Source organism: Tachyglossus aculeatus, chromosome 2, assembly GCF_015852505.1.
Source record: "Tachyglossus aculeatus isolate mTacAcu1 chromosome 2, mTacAcu1.pri, whole genome shotgun sequence".
Classification (NCBI taxonomy): Eukaryota; Metazoa; Chordata; class Mammalia; order Monotremata; family Tachyglossidae; genus Tachyglossus; species Tachyglossus aculeatus.
The window spans coordinates 41,924,464-41,947,476 of record NC_052067.1 but is presented as its reverse complement, the minus strand read 5'-3'; the positions used below and the strand labels follow the sequence as shown (position 1 = coordinate 41,947,476).

General features: G+C 49.4%; 1 protein-coding gene across 2 annotated transcripts in view; it reads right to left on the bottom strand.

Annotated features, from left to right (window-relative positions):
* Positions 1-22,381, bottom strand: part of LOC119922591 (programmed cell death 6 interacting protein) — a 61,496-nt gene extending 39,115 nt beyond the window's left edge. For both annotated transcript variants that reach the window (XM_038742327.1, XM_038742332.1), the window contains exons 1-2: positions 22,096-22,381; positions 423-477 (exon numbers count right to left, since the gene is read on the bottom strand). In XM_038742327.1, the coding sequence (XP_038598255.1) occupies positions 423-477; positions 22,096-22,301 (261 nt within the window). In that variant the 5' untranslated portion in view covers positions 22,302-22,381. The remainder of the gene's footprint in view (positions 1-422; positions 478-22,095) is intronic.
* Positions 22,382-23,013: the final 632 nt, after the last annotated feature.

Here is a 23,013-nt window from a genome sequence, read left to right as displayed (position 1 = left end):
GGAAAGATGTGTAAATGTTGGCCCGTCCTCGAGTTCTGGCTCTGGCAACCACAGGGCTACTGGATGGGAGCTGTACTTCACGACTGACAGCCTCCTGCACAAAGCCCAAGGCAGACCATTCATAGGGTCCTGCCTTTTTTAATGTACCAGCAAAATAGGGAAAAAATACGTGGTGTTCAGGTGGGCAAGAAATGGCACCAGAGTCTTGAGAAGCTGGCCGCTGCAGGATTCTCTCTCAAGGAGGTGAATTCTATCAGTTGCTTCCTCTAATCCTCTACAGCATCTAACGCCCTGTTCCGCTAAGAGGCGGCCCTCAATGTCGACCACTGACATTCTCTCCAAAGCGCCTATAATACCAGAAAAGTGGGAGCCCAAAGTATAACCAAGTGAAACAAATCCCATCAAAGTCACATTGGCCTTACCTGATTTTCAGAAAATGGAAACTTGGGCTCAATGGAACAAATCTGATCATAGTACCTAAAAGACAAAACCCGATTCGTAAATGTTAGAGGCACAATATTACACATCGAGTCCTGTGTGAACATGAGTAGATCAAGTTTGCAGGCAAAAAGTTACCCAGTACTGTCCGTTCACCACAAATCAGAGTGATTACCATAAGCACGGAGATCTTACCATTATTGTGTGGCTAACCCTTTAATCCACACAGGTTGACTAGTGACCAAAAATTTTCAGCAAACTGTAAACTGATAATAAAGCCATACACCTTCCCTTCCCCTGCTACGGAGAAACCAATTTTCTTCTGCTAACATCGATCCAAGTGGGCTGAACCATTTCTCAAAGAAAGAAGCTTTTGTAAGTGCTCCTTGTAGGTCAACTAAAAATATAAAAATGGGTAAATTCCTCCAGAAAAAGCCAGGATTAATTCCAAGCACATGGCATGAAGTCGGTTTGAGGTACACCGTCACTGTCGACCGAAGGTCAAGCCACACGCTTCTCTCACCACCTTCTGAAAACCTTGCTGGCACCCTAAAATACCAACTTATGGTTTAAGAATGAAAAGATGTTATACATAAAGAAGTCTCTTATACAAGATTCAACTGCATCAGAATAATTGTACAGGGAAGGAAAGAACTTGACACAGAACTGCTCCAGTCACACCGTAATTACTTTCTTCTTGTACAACGCCTACATTTGCGTGCAAGATGCCCAAGTTAACGTCTTGTATCTGGTATCTCCAGCTACACCTGATGATCAGTGGAGTGCAAAGGGGAGACAGACTCCAGTACACTGCAGAAATCATCATCATCATCAATCGCATTTATTGAGCGCTTACTGTGTGCAGAGCACTGTACTAAGCGCTTGGGAAGTACAAGTTGGCAACAAAATGAAGATTTAAATTATTCAGGGGAAGTGGCCTGGCTTTATACGGGATAGAACCACCAGGAAAGGGTAGTCTAAATATCTAAGGGCTCAAATAATAATAATGATGGTATTTCTTAAGCGCTGTGTGCCAAGCACTGTTCTAAACACCGGGGCAGATACAAGGTCATCAGGTAGTCAGTCCCACGTGGGGCTCTCAGTCTTAATCCCCATTTTACGGATAAGTGAGGCACAGAGAAGTTAAGTGACTCGCCCAAAGTCACCCAGCTAAGTGACACAGCCGGGATTAGAACCCACGTCCCCTGACGCCCAAGCCCGGGCTCTTTCCACTGAGCCACGCTGCTTCTCTAATGCAATGACACTCTAGGAGAAAGCACCCTGAAGTTATTTGGGAGAAGAAATTCCGTTTCAAATCCCTCTTCCGGAGACTACGATATCACTAGATATTCTTTTCAAAGCGTTAACTTCCAAATTGCATCGTTCACCCACGCAGACTCTTCAAGCTCTTTCCCGGGCTTGGAATACCTCTCTCCTCCCAAGATCCCCTACAATGAAATGCTACTTCCTAGGAGAAATCTTTCCTAAGTAAAAACTGGAAGACACTTCCCAGTGGCAGGAAAAACCCCACCTGTCCAAACGGGCTTTTACAGGGCTTCAAGAATAGACGCGCTCCTGCCTATCACCTATCCCCCTTAATAATGATGGGATATTTGTTAAGCGCTTACTGTGTATCAAGCATTGTTCTAAATCCCAGGGTAGACACAAGCTAATAAGTAGCTAGTAAGGTACTCTATTTATTTATCACTCTATTTTATTTGTACATATCTATTCTATTTATTTTATTTTGTTAATATGTTTTGTTTTGTTCTCCATCTCCCCCTTCTAGACTGTGAGCCCACTGTTGGGTAGGGACCGTCTCTGTATGTTGCCAACGTGTACTTCCCAAGCGCTTAGTACAGTGCTCTGCACACAGTAAGCGCTCAATACGATTGATTGATTGACTTGGACACAGTCCCTGTTCCACATGGGGCTCACAGTCTTAATCCCTATTTTACAGATGAGGTAACGAGGCACAGAGAAGTGAAGGGCCTTGCTCAAGGTCACACAGCAAGTGAAGTGACTTGCCCGGCTCTACACGGTGGTGGAGCTGGGACTAGAACCCAGGTCCTTCTGACTCCCGAGCCCGGGCTCTATCCACTAGGCTATCCTGCTTCCCTTCAGCCTCCTCAGCTGGCTTTACTTGCGTGGCCCGTGTGAAGTGGGAATAACGATGTCAATCAATCATACCTATTGAGCGCTTATTGTGCACAGCCCTGTACTAAGCTCTTGGGCGAGTACCCCGTAACAGACACATTCACAGCCCACAATGAGCTTACAGTCTAGAGGGGGGAAAAAGCAAGCTGGCCTAGAGCGAAATCCTCTTGTGACGAGCCAGTTGCTTCGGTAACTGTCCGCCATGGGTTGGGCTGGGCGCTTAATGGGTATTTACCGTTTTTTGAGTGGCATTTATTAAGTGTTTACTACGTGTCGGGCATTGTACCAAGCACTGGGATAGATACAAGCCATTCGGGTTGGACACGATCCACGTCCCACATGGAGCTCAGTCTCAATCCCCATTTTACGGATGAGGGAACAGAGGCACAGAGAAGGGAGGTGACTTCCCCAAGGTCACACAGCAGACAAATGGTGGAGCTGGGATTGGTGCTCAGGTCCGTGCCTTCGTGACTTGGGTTTTCATTCGGTTTTTCCGTAGGATGTGACGGAGGAACTGGGGAGCGTTCTTCCAACAGCGCACGCCTACTTGGGAAGCCCATGATGTGATGCTGGGAGAAACGGCCTTCTGCCAGTCACGCGGCATCCGTCCGGTCCGGGTGCCCCAGTACCAGTTTTCCTCCAAAAGGGGTTATTCGTGAATGCCGAGTAGAGCAGGACGGACTGTTCCTTGAATTTAAATTGGGCTTTTCTTTTCCCAACGCACTTCCATATTTCCTTTTCTATTTTACCTTCAACCTCCCCGTGACGTAGGGAGAAGCGGACATTACCCGCGTTTTACACAGGCTAGCAATGAAGTTCAGAGAGGGCAAACGCTTCCACCAAGGCCACGCAGCAAATTAACGGCAGAGTTGGGGAAAGAACCCACGTCCTTTCCACTAGATCAGAGAAGCAGTGTGGCCTAGCGGCTAGAGAACGGGCCTGGGGGTCAGAAGGACCCGGGTTCCAATCCCCACTCCGCCGCTTGTCTTTCGGTGTGACCCTGGGCAAGTCACTTGGCTTCTCTGTGCCTCGGTTCCCTCATTCGTCAAATGGGGATTGAGACTGAGAGCCCCACGCTGTCCAACCCAATTTGCTTGTATCTCCCCAGTGCTTAATAATGCCTGGAACATAGCAAGCACCATGTGAGAAGCAGCGTGGCTCAGTGGACAGAGCCCGGTCTTGGGAGTCAGAGGTCATGTGTTCAAATCCCGGCTCCGCCGCTTGCCAGCTGTGTGACTTTGGGCAAGGCACTTCACTTCTCTGTGCCTCAGTTACCTCATCTGTAAAATGGGGATGAAGACTGTGAGCCCCCTGAGGGACAACCTGATCCTCTTGTAACCTCCCCAGTGCTTAAAACAGTGCTTTGCACATAGTAAGGGCTTAATGAATGCCATCATCATCACTTAAATAGCACAGTTATTGTCATTATCACTATCATTCAGCCAGGAATGAACTGCTCCTGGAAATCTCCAGACGAAGGCTTGAGGTTGGAATATTTACTATTCTATTTTATTGTAGAGAAGCAGCGTGGCTCAGTGGAAAGAGCCCGGGCTTGTATATATATTTGTACAGATTTATTACTCTGCTTATTTTACTTGTACATATTTACTATCAGCTTGTAACCTCCCCAGCACTTAGAACAGTGCTTTGCACATAGTAAGCACTTAATAAATGCCATCATTATTTATTGTTATTAAGAACAGAGGTATCTCTAACTTGGGGCCACCATTCTCCCCACAGACAAGGTGCTGGACCCCAAAACAGAGCAATTGACAGGACACTGATTTTCCCTGCAAATTGGGGGGACACTCTGGCCCTGACTCTAGCTCAATTGCAACGGTGCCTGAGGGCTAACTTTAGAAGGTGTATAATGGCTTCTCAAAGAGCCCTGGGCATCAGAAAGGAGGATCGATGACAATTAGCCGAGAGCAGGCTTGGTTTATCGCGATCCTCATCTCTCCTTTCCAGTACAGGAAGCCTGAATGGCAATATTGAAAAGATAACGAAGAAGAAAAAGAAAGATAAAAGTAGAAGTAAAGCAAAGAGGTGGATAATTGTGGTGGTACTTGTTAAGCCCTTCCTATGTGCCAAGCACTGTTCTAACACCTGAGATATATATAAGGTAATCGGGTCAGACGGTCCCTGCCCCACATGGGGCTTACAGTCTTAACCCCCCATATGACAGATGAGGGAACTGAGGCACAGAAGCGGCACGACTCCCCCAAGGTCACACAGAAGGCATGGGGAGGAGACAGGCTTAGAACCCAGGTCCTTCTGAATCATCATCATCATCAATCGTATTTATTGAGCGCTTACTGTGTGCAGAGCACTGTACTAAGCGCCTGGGAAGTACAAGTTGGCCCGTGCTCTATCCACTAGGCCACGCTGCTTCTCTGAATGCAAACTAAAGCCAGATTATACGGAGTCAGTCAATTCAACACCTGGTTCCACAAAAACAGAGCGCTGAAGCGAAAAGGCGTCCAAGTGGCATCTCCCGGCTGACCCATGCGGGGGGGTCCTGATTGTGCCCCCCCTACCAAGGGGTACCATCCACCTCCGGGTTCGCTGCACCCCACGCCCCAGCAAAAACACGGCTGGCAAGGAGGGGAGAGTGCGAGTGACGCGGCACAAACTGTCCATCCCTACAACTAATTCCTCCGTGCACGGATCGGAAGCCTCGTGCCTCAGGGTCATCTGCTGTTTTTACCCTCCGTCATCATCGGAGAACCCATTTATTTCACATCAGACTTGGCAAGGCAGGACAAATCGAGGTGCGCACGAGCTCTAGTTTTCCGGGCCCTAAAGATACTCCGGGGGAGGAAGGTGTGCACTTTAGACACATTCTCTGCCCAAGTGGACCTTACACTCTGAAAGGGGGGGAGAATAAAGATAATACCTACAGACCACAGCTCTTTCCCACATAGTTTTTAATCAGAAATCACTCTCGGAAGCGCTCCAACCTCTGATTATTATTAGGAGACTCCAGTGACTTGCGGCATTTGTGCACAGAGTACGATGCGATTGGAGACTTTCACATGATTCGGTAATAATAATGATAATGATGATGACGGTATTTGTTAAGCGCTTACTACGTGCCAAGCACTCTCCTAAGCGCCGGGGTAGAGACAAGGTAATCAGGTTGTCCCATGTGGGGCTCACGGTCTTGATCCCCATTTTACAGGTGAGGGAACTGAGGCACAGAAAAGGGAAGTGGCTTGCCCAGGGTCCCAGTGGGGGTACTTAGTGAGCGTCCACTGGGTGCACTGCACTGAGCTAAACCCTTGGGAAAGTATGCTAGAAGGAAGCAGCGTGGCCTAGTAGATGGAGCACGGGCCTGTGCGTCAGAAGGACCTGGGTTCTAATCCCCACTCCGCCACTTGTCTGCCCTGTGACCTTGGGCAAGTCACTTCCCTGGGCCTCAGCTACCTCATCTCTAAAGTGGAGAGTAATACTGTAAGTCCCATGTGGCACGTGATTAGCTTGTATCTTCCCCAGCGCTTAGCACAGTGCCTGGCACATAGTAAAGCACTTGATACCATTAAAAAATATTAGACTCATTCTCTGCTCACAGGGAGTTTACACAGGAATGTGGGGGCCCCAACAACAATATCTACAGACCACAGCTCTTTCCCGATTATTTTTTAATAGGAAATCACTCTCGGAAGCGCTCCAACCTCTGACTGTCAAATTTTGTTTACGCGACTTCTCTCGATGCCCCTCTGCCTCAGTTGCTAGGTTCACTGTTTATAAACAGGGCTAGGCGGGACCACTGCTATACTTCCTGATTATAAATATTGTTTTAAAGGGATCCCCGCCACCCACTTCCGTTTTGCACGACGCAGATTCAGTGCGCATGAAAAGCTCTAAACTGGTGATGCTTCGACCCTATTTCCGCTTTTGCTTCATGTCCAGAGTTCAAGATTCAGCCAGGCACTGTACTAGATGCTGGGGGTAGATACAAGGTAATCGGGTTGGACACATTCCCTATTCATTCATTCAATTGTATTTACTGAGCGCTTACTGTGTGCAGAGCACTGTACTAAGCGCTTGGGAAGTACAAGTTGGCAACATATAGAGACGGTCCCTACCCAACAGTGGGCTCACAGTCTAGAAGGGGGAGACGGACCACAAAACAAAACATATTAACAAAACAAAATAAATAGAATAAATATGTACAAGTAAAATAAGTAGAGAAATATGTAGAAACATATGTCACAACTTCTCTGTGCCTCAGCTCCCTCATCTGTAAAATGGGGATTAAGACCGTGAGCCCCCCCGTGGGACCACCTGATCACCCTGTAACCTCCCCAGCGCTTAGAATGGTGCCTTGCACATAGTAAGCGCCTAATAAATGCCATCATTATTATTATTCATTCATTCAATCATATGTATTGAGCGCTTACTGTGTGCAGAGCACTGCACCAAGCGCTTGGGAAGTCCAAGCCGGCAACATCTTTGCACATAGAAAGCACTTAATAAATGCCATTATTATTCTCTGTGCCTCAGTTACCTCATCTGTAAAACGGGGATGAAGACCGTGAGCCCCCCACGTGGGACAACCCGATCACCCTGTAACCTCCCCAGCTATCCCACCTAGGGACACGCTGGGATGGCGGGGAAGAGCAAAGGGAGTAAGCCACGGCGACGCGGAAGGGAATGGGAGCATCGATGCAAGTGCCACCTCTAGCACCTAATAATGATGGTATTTGTTAAGCGCTTACGTGCCCCGCGCTGAGGTAGACACAAGGTAATCGGGTTGCCCCACGTGGGGCTCACAGTCTTCATCCCGTTTTTACAGATGAGGTACCTGAGGCACAGAGAAGTTAGGTGACTGGCTCAAAGTCACACAGCTGTCAAGTGGGGGAGCCAGGATTAGAACCCACAACCTCTGACTCCCAAGCCTGTGTCTTGCCACGAAGCCACACTTAGCTCTATACCCATCCTAAGCACTTATGTGTGTGTGTGCATATATATATATATATATATATATATATATATATATATATATATATATATATCTCGATCTGGAAATTTACAGTATTCAACTGTAAATCCAATCGTTTACTCCATTTTTTCCTGACATTTATTGAACTCCACATCTGATGTTTGTGGGTCCTATTGTTCCCATTATTTGTAAAACCAAGGTATCCTCCATTTTTTCCTGACATTTATTGAACTCCACATCAGATGTTTGTGGGTCCTATTGTTCCTACTATTTGTAAAACCAAGGTACCATCCGAAGGTAAAGCTACTCAATCAATCAATCAATCAATCGTATTTATTGAGCGCTTGCTTACTGTGTGCAGAGCACTGTACTAAGCGCTTGGGAAGTACAAGTTGGCAACACGTAGAGGGGACTCTACTCTACTCAAGGACAGGGTCCAAACACCTGGAATTCAGTAGACGCTCAAATCCTATTACTCCTGCCACTGTAAAGAACCATATCTACAAGTGCTTCATTATATTTAAATATAATTTATTTCCACACTCAAAGAATTTAAAAGAAGGCTCTTGTAACTGAACAGGCAATTAAATACATTTCTCCAGCCAGGTTCAAACTGATGGGGGAGGGGGGTAAAATGCAGTGAATTTCAGACCCTGGAAGCAATACTCAGGAAGTTTTACCATCTGACTGATAAATATTTGTTGAAAAATATTAAGTTGGCTGAGATGACCGCGCCCAATTAACTACATTTCCTCACAAACTCAAATATAAATTCATCAGCTTGTTCTGAATTCGTTTTTGTTTGGCACGAATCAGAGTTAATTGTGGGTGCAAATTAATGCGAGAGCACTTCTCCATTCGGATATAATCATTTGGAAAATATACTTTCACTAGGATCCACAGCTGCCAGAAAGACTTTCATTTGTATTTCCCTCTTGAAAGTGCCAATTCCAGGATTTACATTCTTTGGTTAACCATAATATTTTTGCCTTATTTAAGAGCCTTCGTTCAAATAATCTCTATACTTTCTTGTGCCTGTTCTTCTAGAACACAGTCTTCATGTGTTCAACATTTCTGTATGATTAATTCGAGGACTTTCAATTGCTGAGCTGGAAGAGCTGCCCAGACGATCAGAATTATATCCTCAAACCGACTCGTGAAGGCTGCATCACAAAGAAGCTAAAGGCAGAAAACATGGTAACAAAGGAAGGGGAAAAATCTTCGCATGCATGTGACTTGGAAGAGACTGAAACACATTACAGACTTAGCCTGACTATGCGGTTAAAATCTTAGTGTTGAGTGTTATCTGCAAACTCTGGACAATAACAACTTGTGACATTTGATTTTCCTTCCTTTTGGTCGCTCCAGTTTTTGCTTCTCCAAATCACAGTTCACAGTTCCGTGTCTGTGAAATTCAAGATTGCCATCGCTAGTGCCACAACATTTACTGAGCAAACTGCAATGTGCCAAGAACAGTACTGTGATGAAAAAAAAATTCAATTTAAACGTGTAGACATTCCCTGAGCTCTACAGAACTCCCAGTCTGAAACAGGGGGAGGACTGGGAAGGGGGCGGTTTACCATCCAAAACTAATAAAATCCATGGGGGTACTGGGGGGGGGGGGGGGGTTTACCTTCCAAAACTAATAAAATCCACAGGTGGTAACCATCCAAAACCAATAAAATCCACCTTATTTTCTGTGCTGTGTCCTTTATACTCTGTCGTCTCTTCTCCCCACCTTGTTTTATTCTAATCCAGTATCTCTTCTCTGTCATATGTCCAAATCTAACCATTTCTTTCCCTCCCCAGCAAGAGGTCCAATGCGGGGACCCGGGGCTAAAGCCGCCATGTCTGATGAAACAGGACAGTCAGACAAGGCACCCCAGCCTCGAGAATGTTTTTTTAATAAAGGAACCTGTTAAGCACTTACTATGCGCCAGGCCCTGTTCCGAGCGCTGGGGTAGTTACGAGCTAATAATAATAGCATTTATTTAGCACTTACTATGTGCAAAGCACTGTTCTAAGCGCTGGGGAGGTTACAAGGTGATCAGGTTGTCCCAAGGGGGCTCACAGTCTTAATCCCCATTATACAGATGAGGGAACTGAGGCCCAGAGAAGTTAAGTGACTTGCCCAAAGTCACACAGCTGACCAGTGGCGGAGCCGGGATTTGAACCCATGACCTCTGACTCCAAAGGCCGTGCTCTTTCCATTGAGCCACGCTGCTTCTCGTTGGACGCGATCCCTGACCCACATGGGGCTCCGAGTCTTAATGCCCATTTTACAGCTGAAGGAACGGAGGCGTAAAGAAGTGACTTGCCCGGGGTCATCGGGCAGAACCATGGCGGAACCGGGATTAGAACCCAGGTCCTCTGGACTCCCAGTCCCGAGTTCAATCCACTCAGCCACCCACTGGATTGTTACCAACTGCCCTTACCCAGGGGCTTGTCAACTGCAGCCCACTGCCCTCTCGGGGGGCTGGCACTGAGAACTTGGGCAGCCCAAGGCCTCGACCACCCCGCACGGCGCCAGGCAAGCGGTCGCTAGAGCCGGCAGATCTTTTCATCTGTGGCTCCCGGTTTCCAAGCAACTGTTTGGAAGGCCTGCTAAAAATTAAGTACCCTTAATTAGAACTACGCATAACTATAACTTATCATTCTGTTCTAGCTTTCCCATAACACTTGACGAGCCCTGCTCAGAACGACGCCTTCTACTATCCCATCCGAGCCAGACAGGTGGGCATTGCCAGAATTCCCCAAACGTGCTCTGGCCTAAATATGTGGCCGAAACATGTGCCATGGACGAGCCGAGTGGAGGTCAGTCAGGTTCACCGCAAGAACTCGGAACTCTTTGGAGGAAATGAACGTTATAAAAACCCAAATGAAATGAAACATCTACCTAGGCCAGAAATACTGGACCTAGTTTGACGGTAAAAATGTTTTCGCCATGAACGGGGTGATTTACGTGGAATGTCTGCCCTATTTAAGCCTTCTTCCTTACAAATTATCGTGATATTTAAGCACTTATTATGCGTCAAGCATCGTACTCGGCGCTGGGGTAGATTCGAGATGATCAGGTCCCACACGGGGCTGACCGTCTAAACAGGAGGGAGCACGGGGATTGAATCCCCATTTCGCAGATGCGGGAACTGAGGTACGGAGAAGTGAAACGCCTTGCCCGGGGTCTCACAGCGGACAAGTGGTGGAGCTGGAATTAGAACCCAGGTCCTCTGACTGCTAGGCTCGTGTTCTTTCCATCAGGCCCTGCTAACCATATGCTACCAACACAGTCCTCCGCTCCTTTCCTTCCTCCTCAGAGACCTCATCTTCTCTATTTTGGTATTTCGAAAGGGCTAGAATTACTCCAGATCGTGTTTCACGAGGAGTCTGCGTCGCAGCAGCCGGATGTCGGGGCCCGGCAGAATGGACCCCCGGGGCCGTGAGGCCCCGGTTTCCCCCTATTTAACGTCTGGGGCTTTCTTTTCCCCTGTTCATCATCAATCGTATTTATTGAGCGCTTACTATGTGCAGAGCATTGTAAGCATATTAGCATACCAGCATATTTAGGCCAGAGCACTGTATGTTCATCTTCAGAAGTCCGGTTTTGGCCTCTCCACAGACGTCTGTGGCTTCCATCCTATCTGTCCACCACTTCGCCTTTGGCCTTTCTGTTGGCCCACCCGTGGCCTGGCTGCTGTCATCTTTTTTTTTTTTAGTGGCATTTGCTAAGCGCTTAGTATATGCCACCAAACCAAGCACCGGGGTAGATACAAAGTAATCAGGTTGGACACAGTCCCTGTTCCACATAGGGCTCACAGTCTCCATCCCCGTTTTACAGACGAGGGAACTGAGGCACAGAGACATGAAGTGGCTTGCCCCAAGTCACATGGCACGCAAGTGGCAGAGCCAGGATGAGAACTCAGGTCCTTCTAATTCCCAGGTCCAGACTCTGTCCACTAGGTCACACTGCTTCTTTTCTTACTCTCTCCTGCCATATCCCCGCTCTCAAAGGCCAAGGACAAACTGGTTGCCACCACCGAGCAGCGGACGGACGGGTAGAACCCCCAAAACGGCCACCCGCCACTTCTCGCAGCTGAAGCCTTGGCCGGGAGGCAAACCAGGAGACAAATTCCTCTGCATTTATCTCCCCAGCTCTACTCATATGCAAACCCTGACAAGAACCGGTGCTTCTGCTGGCCCAGGGGAGCGCGATACGATTTGATGACAACGAGACGTAACGCGGCCTAGTGGATGGAGAACAGGCCTGGCGGTCGGAAGGTCCTGAGTTCTAATCCCAGCTCTGCCGTGGGACCTTGGGAAAAAGGCACTTCGCTTCTCAGTGCCTCAGTTACCTCCTCTGTAAACCGGGGATTAAGACCGTGAGCCCCCTGCGGGACATGGACTGTTTCCAACCCGCTTTGCTTGTAACTACCGCATCGCTTAGTACAGTGCCTGGCACATGGTAAACGATTAACGAATACCATTAAAAAAACCCCAAAACCCTCCCAAATGAGGTCTAGAAATGACCTCTCTGTTGCAATGCAGCCCTCTCCGGGGAATCTGACCCCACGGGCGCGGGGCACGAATAAAGCCTGCACAATCTGTTTGGCAGGCTTGTCTGTTGGATAACGTCCGAACTGCAGGGAGAAGCAAAGACCCTGGAAACTTCCGATTCTAGTTCAGTCTGAATCCGGGCTCCTGTTGTCAATTTTCTCTCCCTTCTAAGTTCCCTTCTCAAATTGATCCTCTTTTAGGTGTCGGCCCCTCCAGGGGCCGTGCTGGAATCATTCTGCAACCTTCCCCAAACCTCGCACAAAATCCTTAACCGGTGACAATGATCCAAATCCGGGCTCGATCTCCCGGGCTACTCCTCACGCCGGTGTGTAACGCCACAAAACGAGCCTCCGGAAAACAACCCCATCAACCTTCTTATGTTGGCCCACCATCTCTCCTTCTCCTATGTGGACAAGATCCATGGTAATTCCAGTCGCGTTGAGAAATCCTGGGCTGAATCCATAGGCGTCACAAGACGGCCGTTCAAAACAAATGTGTCTGAGGATTTGGAGGCCAGGGACCCCGAAAAGGACTGGGTGGCAATTTAGTTGAATTGACGGGAGGGGTGGTTCTAGATATAGGTAGGATAAGTCTGGAATAAAGGACTGACTTCAAAATTCTTCCAGATATTCACTCTGCAGTCCAGGCAGCAGTTAAAGGAGGAAGTAGCAAAACCTTTGGAACGGGGCCACTCCTGCAATCTTTAAGTGACTAGAACAGGAACGTTTATCTCGGTCCAAGAATTGGAGAGCCACACCTATTAAACCAAACAGAGAGGCTGGGCAGGGGGTGGGAGTGAGGAAAGGATGAGTAAGGAGAAAAGGGGGAGGAAAGAGGGGCAGGAATTGTGTATGACCTGCTTTCCTGTGTCTAATCCCAAAGCTTTGCACAATGCTATAGTAAATGCTTAATACCACAATCTACTATTATTATCCACAATGCCAGGGAACATCTGTGGGACCTGACAACGAGGGACAGAAGGCAGAATGTGAAAGTGAGAAGTAGTGCGGCCTAGTGAACAGAGCACAGACCTGGATGTTGGTCCCTGACTCTACCACGTGTCCCGCTGTGTGACTTTGGGCAGGTCGCTTTAACTTGTCTGTGCCTCAGTTCCCTCACCTGTAAATCGGGGATGAAAACTGTGAGGCCCAAGTGGGGCCGGGATTGGGTCCACCCTGATTAGCTTGTGCTTAGAGCAGTGCCTGGCTTTTAAGTAAGAGCTTAACAACTACCATACCAAAGAAGGGAGGGCTTTGAGGGGAGGGAAGAGGAAAGAAAGAGGGGGGAAGGAAAGGGCGAAATGGTAAGAAGGGGTTGCCCAACCACCTCCTTATACAGAAATTCCTCATTGTCGGCTTTAAAGCACTCAATCGCCTTGCCCCCACCTACCTCCGCTCCCTAGGCTCCTACTCCAACCCGGCTCACACAATTCAATCCTTCAATGCCAACCTACTCACTGTATCTCCATCTCATCTATCTCGCCACCAACTTCTCGCCCACGTCCTGCCTCGCCCTCCCTCCTCATATCCAACAGATAATGACTCTCCTCCCCTTCGAGGCCTTATCGAAGGCCCATCTCCTCCAAGAGGCCCTCCCTGACTCAGCCCTCCTTTCCTCTTCGCCCACTCCCTTCTGCGTCACCCTGACTTCCCCTTATTCAGCCCCCGGCGCTTACGTACACAACCGTAATGCATTTATTTATATTAATGTTTGCCTCCCTCGTAGACTGTAAACTCGTTGTCTGCTGTATTGAACTCTCCCGAGCGCTTTGCACGGTGTAAGCGCTCAATAAATATGACTGCTTGGCTGAGGGGAATGAAAGGGAAAAAAGGAGAGAGAGTAAGAGCCGTCTACACAGAGGTGGGAGTCCACACCCTGAATGGCCTAGTGGAGAGGTCACAGAAGGTCTTAGGCTCTAATCCCGGCTCTGCGGCCTTGGGCAAGTCACTTCACTTCTTTGGGCCTCAGTTCCCTCATCTGTAAAACGGGGTTTAAGACTGTGAGACTTATGCGGGACAGGGACTGGGTCCAACCTGACCTGCTGGTATCCACCTCAGCTCTTAGTACAGTGCAGGTACATAGTGAGCGGCTGACATATACCATAATTGCAATTATTATAAACTTGTTTCTACCCCAGCGCTTAGTACAGTGCAGGAGCATAGTAAATACTTAATAAACACCGTAAATATTAGTATAAACTTGTATCTACCCCAGCGTTTAGACCAGGGCCTAGCCGATTAGAAGTGCTTAAGAACTACCACAACTACCATTAATATAACCTTCTACGAGCCCCAGCGCTTAGTCCAGGGCCTAGCACGTAGGAAGGGCTTACCAAACAGCAAATTTATTATCATTACGAGTTTCTACATACCCCAGCACTTAGTCTGGAGCCTAGCACATAGTAAGCACTGAAGAACTACCACAACTACTATTATAATCTTCTCTGTACCCGATTCAATTGTATTTATTGAATACGAACCCCCACGCTTAGTCCAGGGTCTAGCACATAGGAAGGGCTTAAGAACTACCACAACTGTTATTATTATATCCTTCTACGTACCCCAGCACTTAGTCCGGGGCCTAGCACGTAGGAAGGGCTTAAGAACTACCACAACTATTATTATTAGATCCTTCTACGTACCCCAGCGCTTAGTCCGGGGCCCAGTCCATAGGAAGGGCTGAAGAACTACAACTATTATTATTATTATTATAACCTTCTACGTACCTGAGTGCTTAGTCCAAGGCCTAGCACATAGGAAGGGCTTAAGAATTACAATTATTATAACCTTCTACGTACCCCAGCACTTAGTCCAGGACCTAGCACATAGCAAATGCTTAAGAACCAGCATGACTATCCTTCCACCTACCCCAGCGCTTAGTCTAAGGCCTGGCACATAGTAAGCGCTTGAGAAGAGCCACAACTATCCTTCTACGTACCTCAGCGCTTAGTCCAGGACCTAGCCCATAGGAAGGTTTGAAGAACTACCGCAACGATTATTATTCTTATTATTCTTATTTTTATTATTATTATAACTTTCTACGTAGCCCAGGGCCTAGCACAACAGACGGGGTTACCAAACCACACATTTCTTCTTCTTCTGGGTTGTCACTTTGGCTCCTACCGGTCCCCGGGTCCGATCCTTCCCCCCCCATCCCCACCCCCTGACCCCTGACTTAGTGGAAAGAGCCCAGGCTTGGAAGTCGGAGGTCATGGGTTCTAATCCCAGCTCCACCACCTGTCCGCTGTGTGGCCTTGGGCAAGTCACTTAACTTCTCTGGGCCTCAGTGACCTCATCTGGAAAATAGGGATTAAGAGTGTGAGCCCCAAGTGGGATCACCTGATTACTTTGTAACCACCCCAGCGATTAAAAAAGTGCTTAACAAATACCATCATTATCAGTGCTTAGAACAGTCCTTGGCACATAGTAAGCGCTTAACAAAGAGAAGCAGCATGGCTCACTGTAAAGAGCCCGGGCTTGGGAGTCAGAGGTCACGGGTTCTAATCCCAGCTCCGCCACATGTCTGCTGCGTGACCTTGGGCAAGTCACTCCACTTCTCTGAGCCTCAGTTACCTCATCTGTAAAATGGGGATTAAGTCTGTGAGCCCCACGTGGGACAACCTGATCACCTTGTATTCATTCATTCAATCGCATTTACTGAGCACTTACTGTGTGCAGAGCACTGTACTAAGCGCTTGGGAAGTACAAATTGGCAACACATAGTGACGGCCCTCGGCACATAGGAAGCGCTTAACAAATTCACTCATTTAATCGTATTTATCGAGCGTTTACTGTGTGCAGAGCACTGGACTAAGCACTTGGGGAAGTACAAGTCGACAACATACGGAGACGGTCCCTACCCAACAAGGGGCTCACAGTCTAGAAGCGGGAGACAGAAAACAAGGCAAAACAAGTAGACAAGGGTCAATACCAACAGAATAAATAGAATTGTAGCTCCATACAAATCATTAATAAAATAAAGAGTAATACGGACAAATATACACAAATGCTGTGGGGAGGAGAAAGGGGTACGGAGACAGACAACAGGACAAAACAAGTAGACACCCAGCGCTTTGCACATAGCACAAGTAGACAGGTGTCAATACCATCAGAATAGATAGAATTATAGCTCTATAAGCATCATTAATAAAATAAAGGAATAAATATGTACAAATATACACAAGTGCTGTGGGGAGGGGGAGGGGGGAGGGAGACAGACAACAGAATAAAACAAGTAGACACCCGGCGCTTAGAACAGTGCTTGGCACAAAGTAAGCACTTAACTAATGATAATAATAATAATGGTATTTGTTGAGCGCTTACTATGTGCCAAGCACTGTTCTCAGCGCTGGGGAGGTTACAAGGTGATCAGGTTGTCCCACAGGGGGCTCACAGTCTTCATCCCCATTTTCCAGATGAGGGAACTGAGGCTCAGAGAAGTGACTTGCTGAAGGCCACCCAAAGCAGCGTGGCTCAGTGGAAGGAGCCCGGGCTTGAGAGCCAGAGGTCGTGGGTTCTAATCCCGGCTCCACCACTTCTCAGCTGTGTGACTTCATTCATTCAATCGTATTTATTGAGCGCTTACTGTGTGCAGAGCACTGTACTAAGCTCTCGGGAAGTACAAGTCGACAACTTCTCTGGGCCTCTGTTACCCATCTGTGAAATGGGGATTAAGACTGTGAGCCCCACATGGGACAACCTTTATTACCTTGTATCCCAGCGCTTTAGTACAGTGCTCTGAACACAGTAAGTGGTCAATAAATATGATTGAATGAATGAATGAATGAACAAATACCACCATTATTACGGGGCGGAGCCGGGATCAGAACCCAGGACGTCTGGCTCGCAAGCCCGGGCTCTTTCCACTGATGATGATGACATTTATTAAGCGCTTACTACGTGCTGTTCTAAGCGCTGGGGAGGTTACAAGGTGATCAAGGGGTCCCACGGGGGGCTCACAGTCTTCATCCCCATTTTCCAGATGAGGGAACTGAGGCCCAGAGAAGTGAAGTGACTTGCTCGAAGTCACACAGCTGACCGGTTGGTGGAGCAGGGATTTGAACCCATGACCTCTAACTCCCAAGCCCGTGCTCTTTCCACTGATGATGATGGCATTTATTAAGCACTTTCTATGTGCCGAGCACTGTTCTAAGCGCTGGGGAGGTTACAAGGTGATCAGGTTGGCCCACGGGGAGGGCTCAGTCTTCATCCCCATTTTCCAGATGAGGTAACTGAGGCCCAGAGAAATGAAGTGACTGGCCCAAAGTCACACGGCTTCTCCCCCTTCTAGACTGTGAGCCCGTTGTTGGGTAGGGACGGTCTCTATCTGTTGCCGACTTGTACTTCCCAAGCGCTTAGTACAGTGCTCTGCACACAGTCGGCGCTCCAATAAATATGACTGAATGAATGAATTGGTGGAGCCGGGATTTTCATTCATTCAATCGCATTTATTGAGCGCTGTATGCAGAGCACTACACTAAGCGCTTGGGAAGTACAAGCCGGCAACATACAGAGACGGTCCCTACCCAACAACGGGCTCACGGTCTAGAAACAGCGTGGCTCGGTGGTAAGAGCCCGGGCTTTGGAGTCTGGGGTCATGGGTTCAAATCCCGGCTCTGCCAACTGTCAGCTGGGTGACTTTGGGCAAACCACTTCACTTCCCTGAGCCTCAGCTCCCTCATCTGTAAAATGGGGGTTAAGGCTGTGATCCCCTCCGTGGACAACCTGATCACCTTGTAACCTCCCCAGCGCCTAGACAGTGCTTTGCACGTAGTAGGCGCTTAATAAATGCCATCATCATTATTATTAGAAGATTTGAACCCACGACCTCCGACTGCCAAGCCCGGGCTCTTTCCACTGAGCCCCGCTGCTTCTCTAATACAAATGCCATCATTATTATTGCCATTATTATCATTCCGGGCGATAATTGTTCATTATTGTTGTTGCCCTTTGACCCCAGGCCGGTCGGTCCTGTCTGTGTCTCTGTGTGTGTCGGTGTTTGGCCGCCTCCCCCGGGGGGCCCTCCGGCTTGGGGGTGCCCGGAGGTGGGCATTCATTCATTCAATCGTATTTATTGAGCGCTTAATGTGTGCCGAGCACTGTACTAAGCGCTTGGGAAGTACAAGTCGGCAACATGTAGAGATGGTCCCTACCCAACAATGGGCTCACAGTCTAGAAGGAGGGGAGATGGACAACAAAACAAAACATATGGACGGGTGTCAAGTCATCAGAATAAATAGAAGTAAAGCTAAATGCACGTCATTAACAAAATAAATAGAATAGAATAAATAGAATAATAAATCTGTACAAACAAATACTGAGCAGCGTGGCTCAGTGGAAAGGGTACGGGCTTTGGAGTCAGGGGTCATGGGTTCAAATTCCAGCCCCGCCACTTGTCGGCTGTGTGACTTTGGGCAAGTCACTTCTCTTCTCTGGGCCTCAGTTCCCTCATCTGTAAAATGGGGATGAAGACTGTGGGCCCCCCCGTGGGACAACCTGATCACCTTGTAAACTCCCCAGCGCTTGGAACAGTGCTCGGCACATAGCAAGCGCTTAACAGATACCATCATTAGACGCAGCGAGGCTTAGTGGAGAGAGCCCGGGCTTAGGAGTCAGAGGTTGTGGGTTCAAATCCCGACTCCGCCAATTGCCAGCTATGTGACTCTGGGCGAGTCACTTCTCTGGGCCTCAGTTTCCTCATGTGTAAAATGGGGATGAAGACTGTGAGCCCCCCCGTGGGACAACCTGATCACCTTGTAACCTTCCCAGGGCTTAGAACAGTGCTTTGCACATAGTAAGCGCTTAATTAATGCCATCATTATTATTATTATTAGACGGTGTGGGTTCTGATCCCGGCTCTGCCACTTGTCTGTTGTGTGACTTTGGGCAAGTCAAAGTGAGCCCACTGTTGGGTAGGGACTGTCTCTATATGTTGCCAATTTGTGCTTCCCAAGCGCTTAGTACAGTGCTCTGCACATAGTAAGCGCTCAATAAATACGATTGATTGATTGATTTCTGTGGGCCTCAGTTCCCTTATCTGTAAAATGGGGATGAAGACTGTGAGCCCCCCGTGGGACAACCCGATCACCTTGTAACCTCCCCAGTGCTTGGGACAGTTCTTGGCACAGAGTAAGCGCTTAACGAATACCATCATTAGAAGCAGCAAGGCTTAGTGGAAAGAGCCCGGGCTTGGGAGTCAGCGGTCATGGGTTCAAATCCCGGCTCCGCCAATTGCCAGCTGTGTGACTGTGGGCAAGTCACTTCTCTGGGCCTCAGTTCCCTCACGTGTAAAAGATTGTGGGCCCCCCTGGGGACAACCTGATCACCTTGTAACCTCCCCAGCACTTGGAACAGTGCTTGGCACATAGTAAGCGCTTAATAAATAACATTATTATTATTATTGGAAGGTTGTGGGTTCTGATCCCGGCCCTGCCACTTGTCTGTTATGTGACTCTGGGCAAGCCACTTCTGGGAGCCTCAGTTCCCTCATCTGTCAAATGGGGATGAAGACTGTGAGCCTCCCGTGGGACAACCTGATCACCTTGTAACCTCCCCAGGGCTTAGAACAGTGCTTTGCACATAGTAAGTGCTTAATAAATGCCACTTTATATATATATATATATATGGGGGGGGTGTATATATATGTCTCACCTTGTAGCCTTAGTTCCCTCATCTGTCAAGATTTTATTTTGTTAATATGTTTTGTTGTTCGTCTCCCCCTTCTAGACTGTGAGCCCGCTGTTGGGTAGGGACCGTCTCTGTGTGTTGCCAACTTGGATTTCCCAAGCGCTTAGTACAGTGCTCTGCACACAGTAAGTGCTCAATAAATACGATTGAATGAATGAATGGCAAATGGGGATGAAGACTGTGAGCCCCCCGTGGGACAACCAGATCACCATGTAACCTCCCCAGGGCTTGGAACAGTGCTTTTGCACATAGTAAGCGCTTAATAAATGCCATTATTATTATTATTAGAAGGTTGTGGGTTCTGACCCCGGTTCTGCCACTTGTCTGCTGTGTGGCTTTGGGCAAGTCACTTCTGTAGGCCTCAGTTCCCTCATCTACAAAATGGGGATGAAGACTGTGGGCCCCCCCGTGGGACAACCCGATCGCCTTGTAACCTCCCCAGCGCTTAGAACAGCGCTTGGCACGTGGTAGGCGCTTAACAGTTACCATCATGATGATGATGATGATACGGAGGTGCTGCGGGGAGGGGTTGCCCACCTGAGGAGGGTGTCGAGGGCGCGGCCGTGTTTGACCTTGTATCTACCCCAGCGTTTAGAACAGTGCTTGGCACATGGTAGGCGCTCAACAGATACCATCATTACGATGATGATGATGATACGGAGGTGTTGTGGGGAGGGGTTGCGCACCTGAAGAAGGTGTCGAGGGCACTGTCGTGCGTGACCTTGTATCTCCCCCAGCGCTTAGAGCAGTGCTTGGCATATAGTAGGCGCTCAACATTCATTCATTCGATCGTATTTATTGAGTGCTTACTGTGTGCAGAGCACTATACTAAGTGCTTGGGAAGTACAAGTTGGCAACAGATACCATCATCAGGATGATGATGATACACAGGTGTTGCAGGGAGGGTTTTCAGGGCGCCACCATCCTATCTCCCCCAGCGTTTAGAACAGTGCTTGGCACATAGTAAGTGCTTAACAGATACCATCATTATTATGATGATGATATGCAGGTGTCGCGGGGAGGGGTTGCCCACCTGAGCAGGGCGTTGAGGATGCCGTCGTGCTTGACCTTGTATCTCCCCCAGCGCTTAGAACAGTGCTGGGCACATAGTAAGTGCTTAACATTCATTCATTCAATCGTATTTATTGAGCACTTACTGTGTGCAGAGCACTGTACTAAGCGCTTGGGAAGTACCAGTTGGCAACAGATCCCATCATCATTTTGATGATGATGCTACGCAGGTGTTGTGGGGAGGGGGGCCCACCTGAGCAGGGCATCGAGGGCCCTGTCATGCTTGACCTTGTATCTCCCCTAGCATTTAGAACAGTGCTTGGCACATAGTAAGCGCTTGACATTAATTCATTCAATCGCATTTATTGAGCGCTTACTATGTGCAGAGCACTGTACTAAGCAGTTGGGAAGTACAAGCTGGCAACAGATACCATCATGACGACGATGATGAGGAGGAGGAGGATTTGGAGGTGACTTGGGGAGGGGCGGCCCACCTGAGGAGGGTGTCGAGGGCCCTGTCGTGCTTGACCTTGTATATCCCCCAGCGTTTAGAACAGTGCTTGGCACATAGTAAGCGCTTGACATTCATTCATTCAATCCTATTTACTGAGAGCTTACTGTGTGCACAGCGCTGTACTCAGCATTGGGGAAGTACAAGTTGGCAACAGATGCCATCATGACGACGCTGAGGAGGAGGATTTGGGGAGGGGCAGCCCACCTGAGGAGGGTGTCGAGGATGCCATCGTGCTTGAGTTTGTATCTACCCCAGCGCTTAGAACAGTGCTTGGCACATAGTAAGCACTTGACATTCATTCATTCAATCGTATTTATTGAGCGCTTACTGTGTGCAGGGCACTGTACTAAGCGCTTGGGAAGTCCAAGTTGGCAACAGATCCCATCATGACGATGATGATGATACGCAGGTGTTGCGGGGAGGAGCTGCCCACCTGAGGAGGGCGTCGAGGACGCCGTCGTGCTTGACCTCGCCTCTCCCCCAGCGTTTAGAGCAGTGCTTGGCACATAGTAAGCGCTTGACATTCATTCAATCGTGTTTACTGAGCGCTTACTGGGTGCTGAGCACTGTACTAAGCGCTGGGGAAGTACAAGTTGGCAACAGAGGCCATCATGACGACGACGTGAGCCCCCACTGGTTGGGTGGGGCCTGTCTCTGGATGTCGCCAACTTGTCCTTCCCAAGCGCTTAGCACAGGGCTCTGCACCCAGTAAGCGCTCAATCAATCCGATCGATGACGACGAGGAGGAGCAGGAGGAGGAGGAGGAGGTGTTTAAGGTGCGGGGCGTGTCCCACCTGAGGAGGGTGTCGAGGGCTCCGTCGTGCTTGTCGAGGGGCCGGCCGAGGGCGGCCCTGCGGAGCTTGCTGAGGTGCTCGGCGGCCTGGCAGGCCTGGGCCTGCTCCTCCCCGGCCGGGTAGGTCTGCTGCAGGAACTTCACCAGCGGCTTCGCCAGGTCCACCTCCGACGTCTTCTTCAGCTGCACCGAGATGAAGGTGGCCATGGCGCCGCCTCAACGCCCCTCCTCACACGCCGCCCCTCACACACCGCCCCACTTCCGGGGGCCCGGGCCGGACTCGCCGACCGACACGACGCGACGCGCGCTGACGTCACGCGCAGGGCACGTACGGGGGAAGGGTGGGGCGGCCCCGCGCGCGACGCGTTGACGTCATTCCCAGGGTACGTAAGGGGGAAGGGCGGGGCGGCCCCGCGAGCGACGCGCTGACGTCACGCCCAGGGTACGTACGGGGGGAAGGGCGGGGCGGCCCCGCGAGCGACGCGCTGACGTCACAACCAGGGCACGTACGGGGGGCTGGCTTGCTCTCTCCTCTCTCTCCTCTCTCTCCTCTCTCTCCTCTCTCTCCTCTCTCTCCTCTCTCTCCTCTCTCTCCTCTCTCTCCTCTCTCTCCTCTCTCTCCTCCCTCCCTCCCTCCCTCTCCCTCTCCCTCTCCCTCTCCCTCTCTCCCTCCCCCCTCCCCCTCTCTCCCCCTCTCTCCCTCTCCCTCCCTCTCGCCCCCTCTCCCTCCCTCTCTCTGTCCCTCTCCCTCTCTCTCCCCCCTCCCTCCCCCCTCCCTCTCCCTCTCCCCCTCTCCCTCTCTCCCTCCCCCTCCCCCTCTCTCCCTCCCCCTCCCCCTCTCCCTCTCTCCCTCCACCTCCCCCTCTCTACCTCCCCCTCCCCCTCTCTCCCTCCCCCTCCCCCTCTCCCTCTCTCCCTC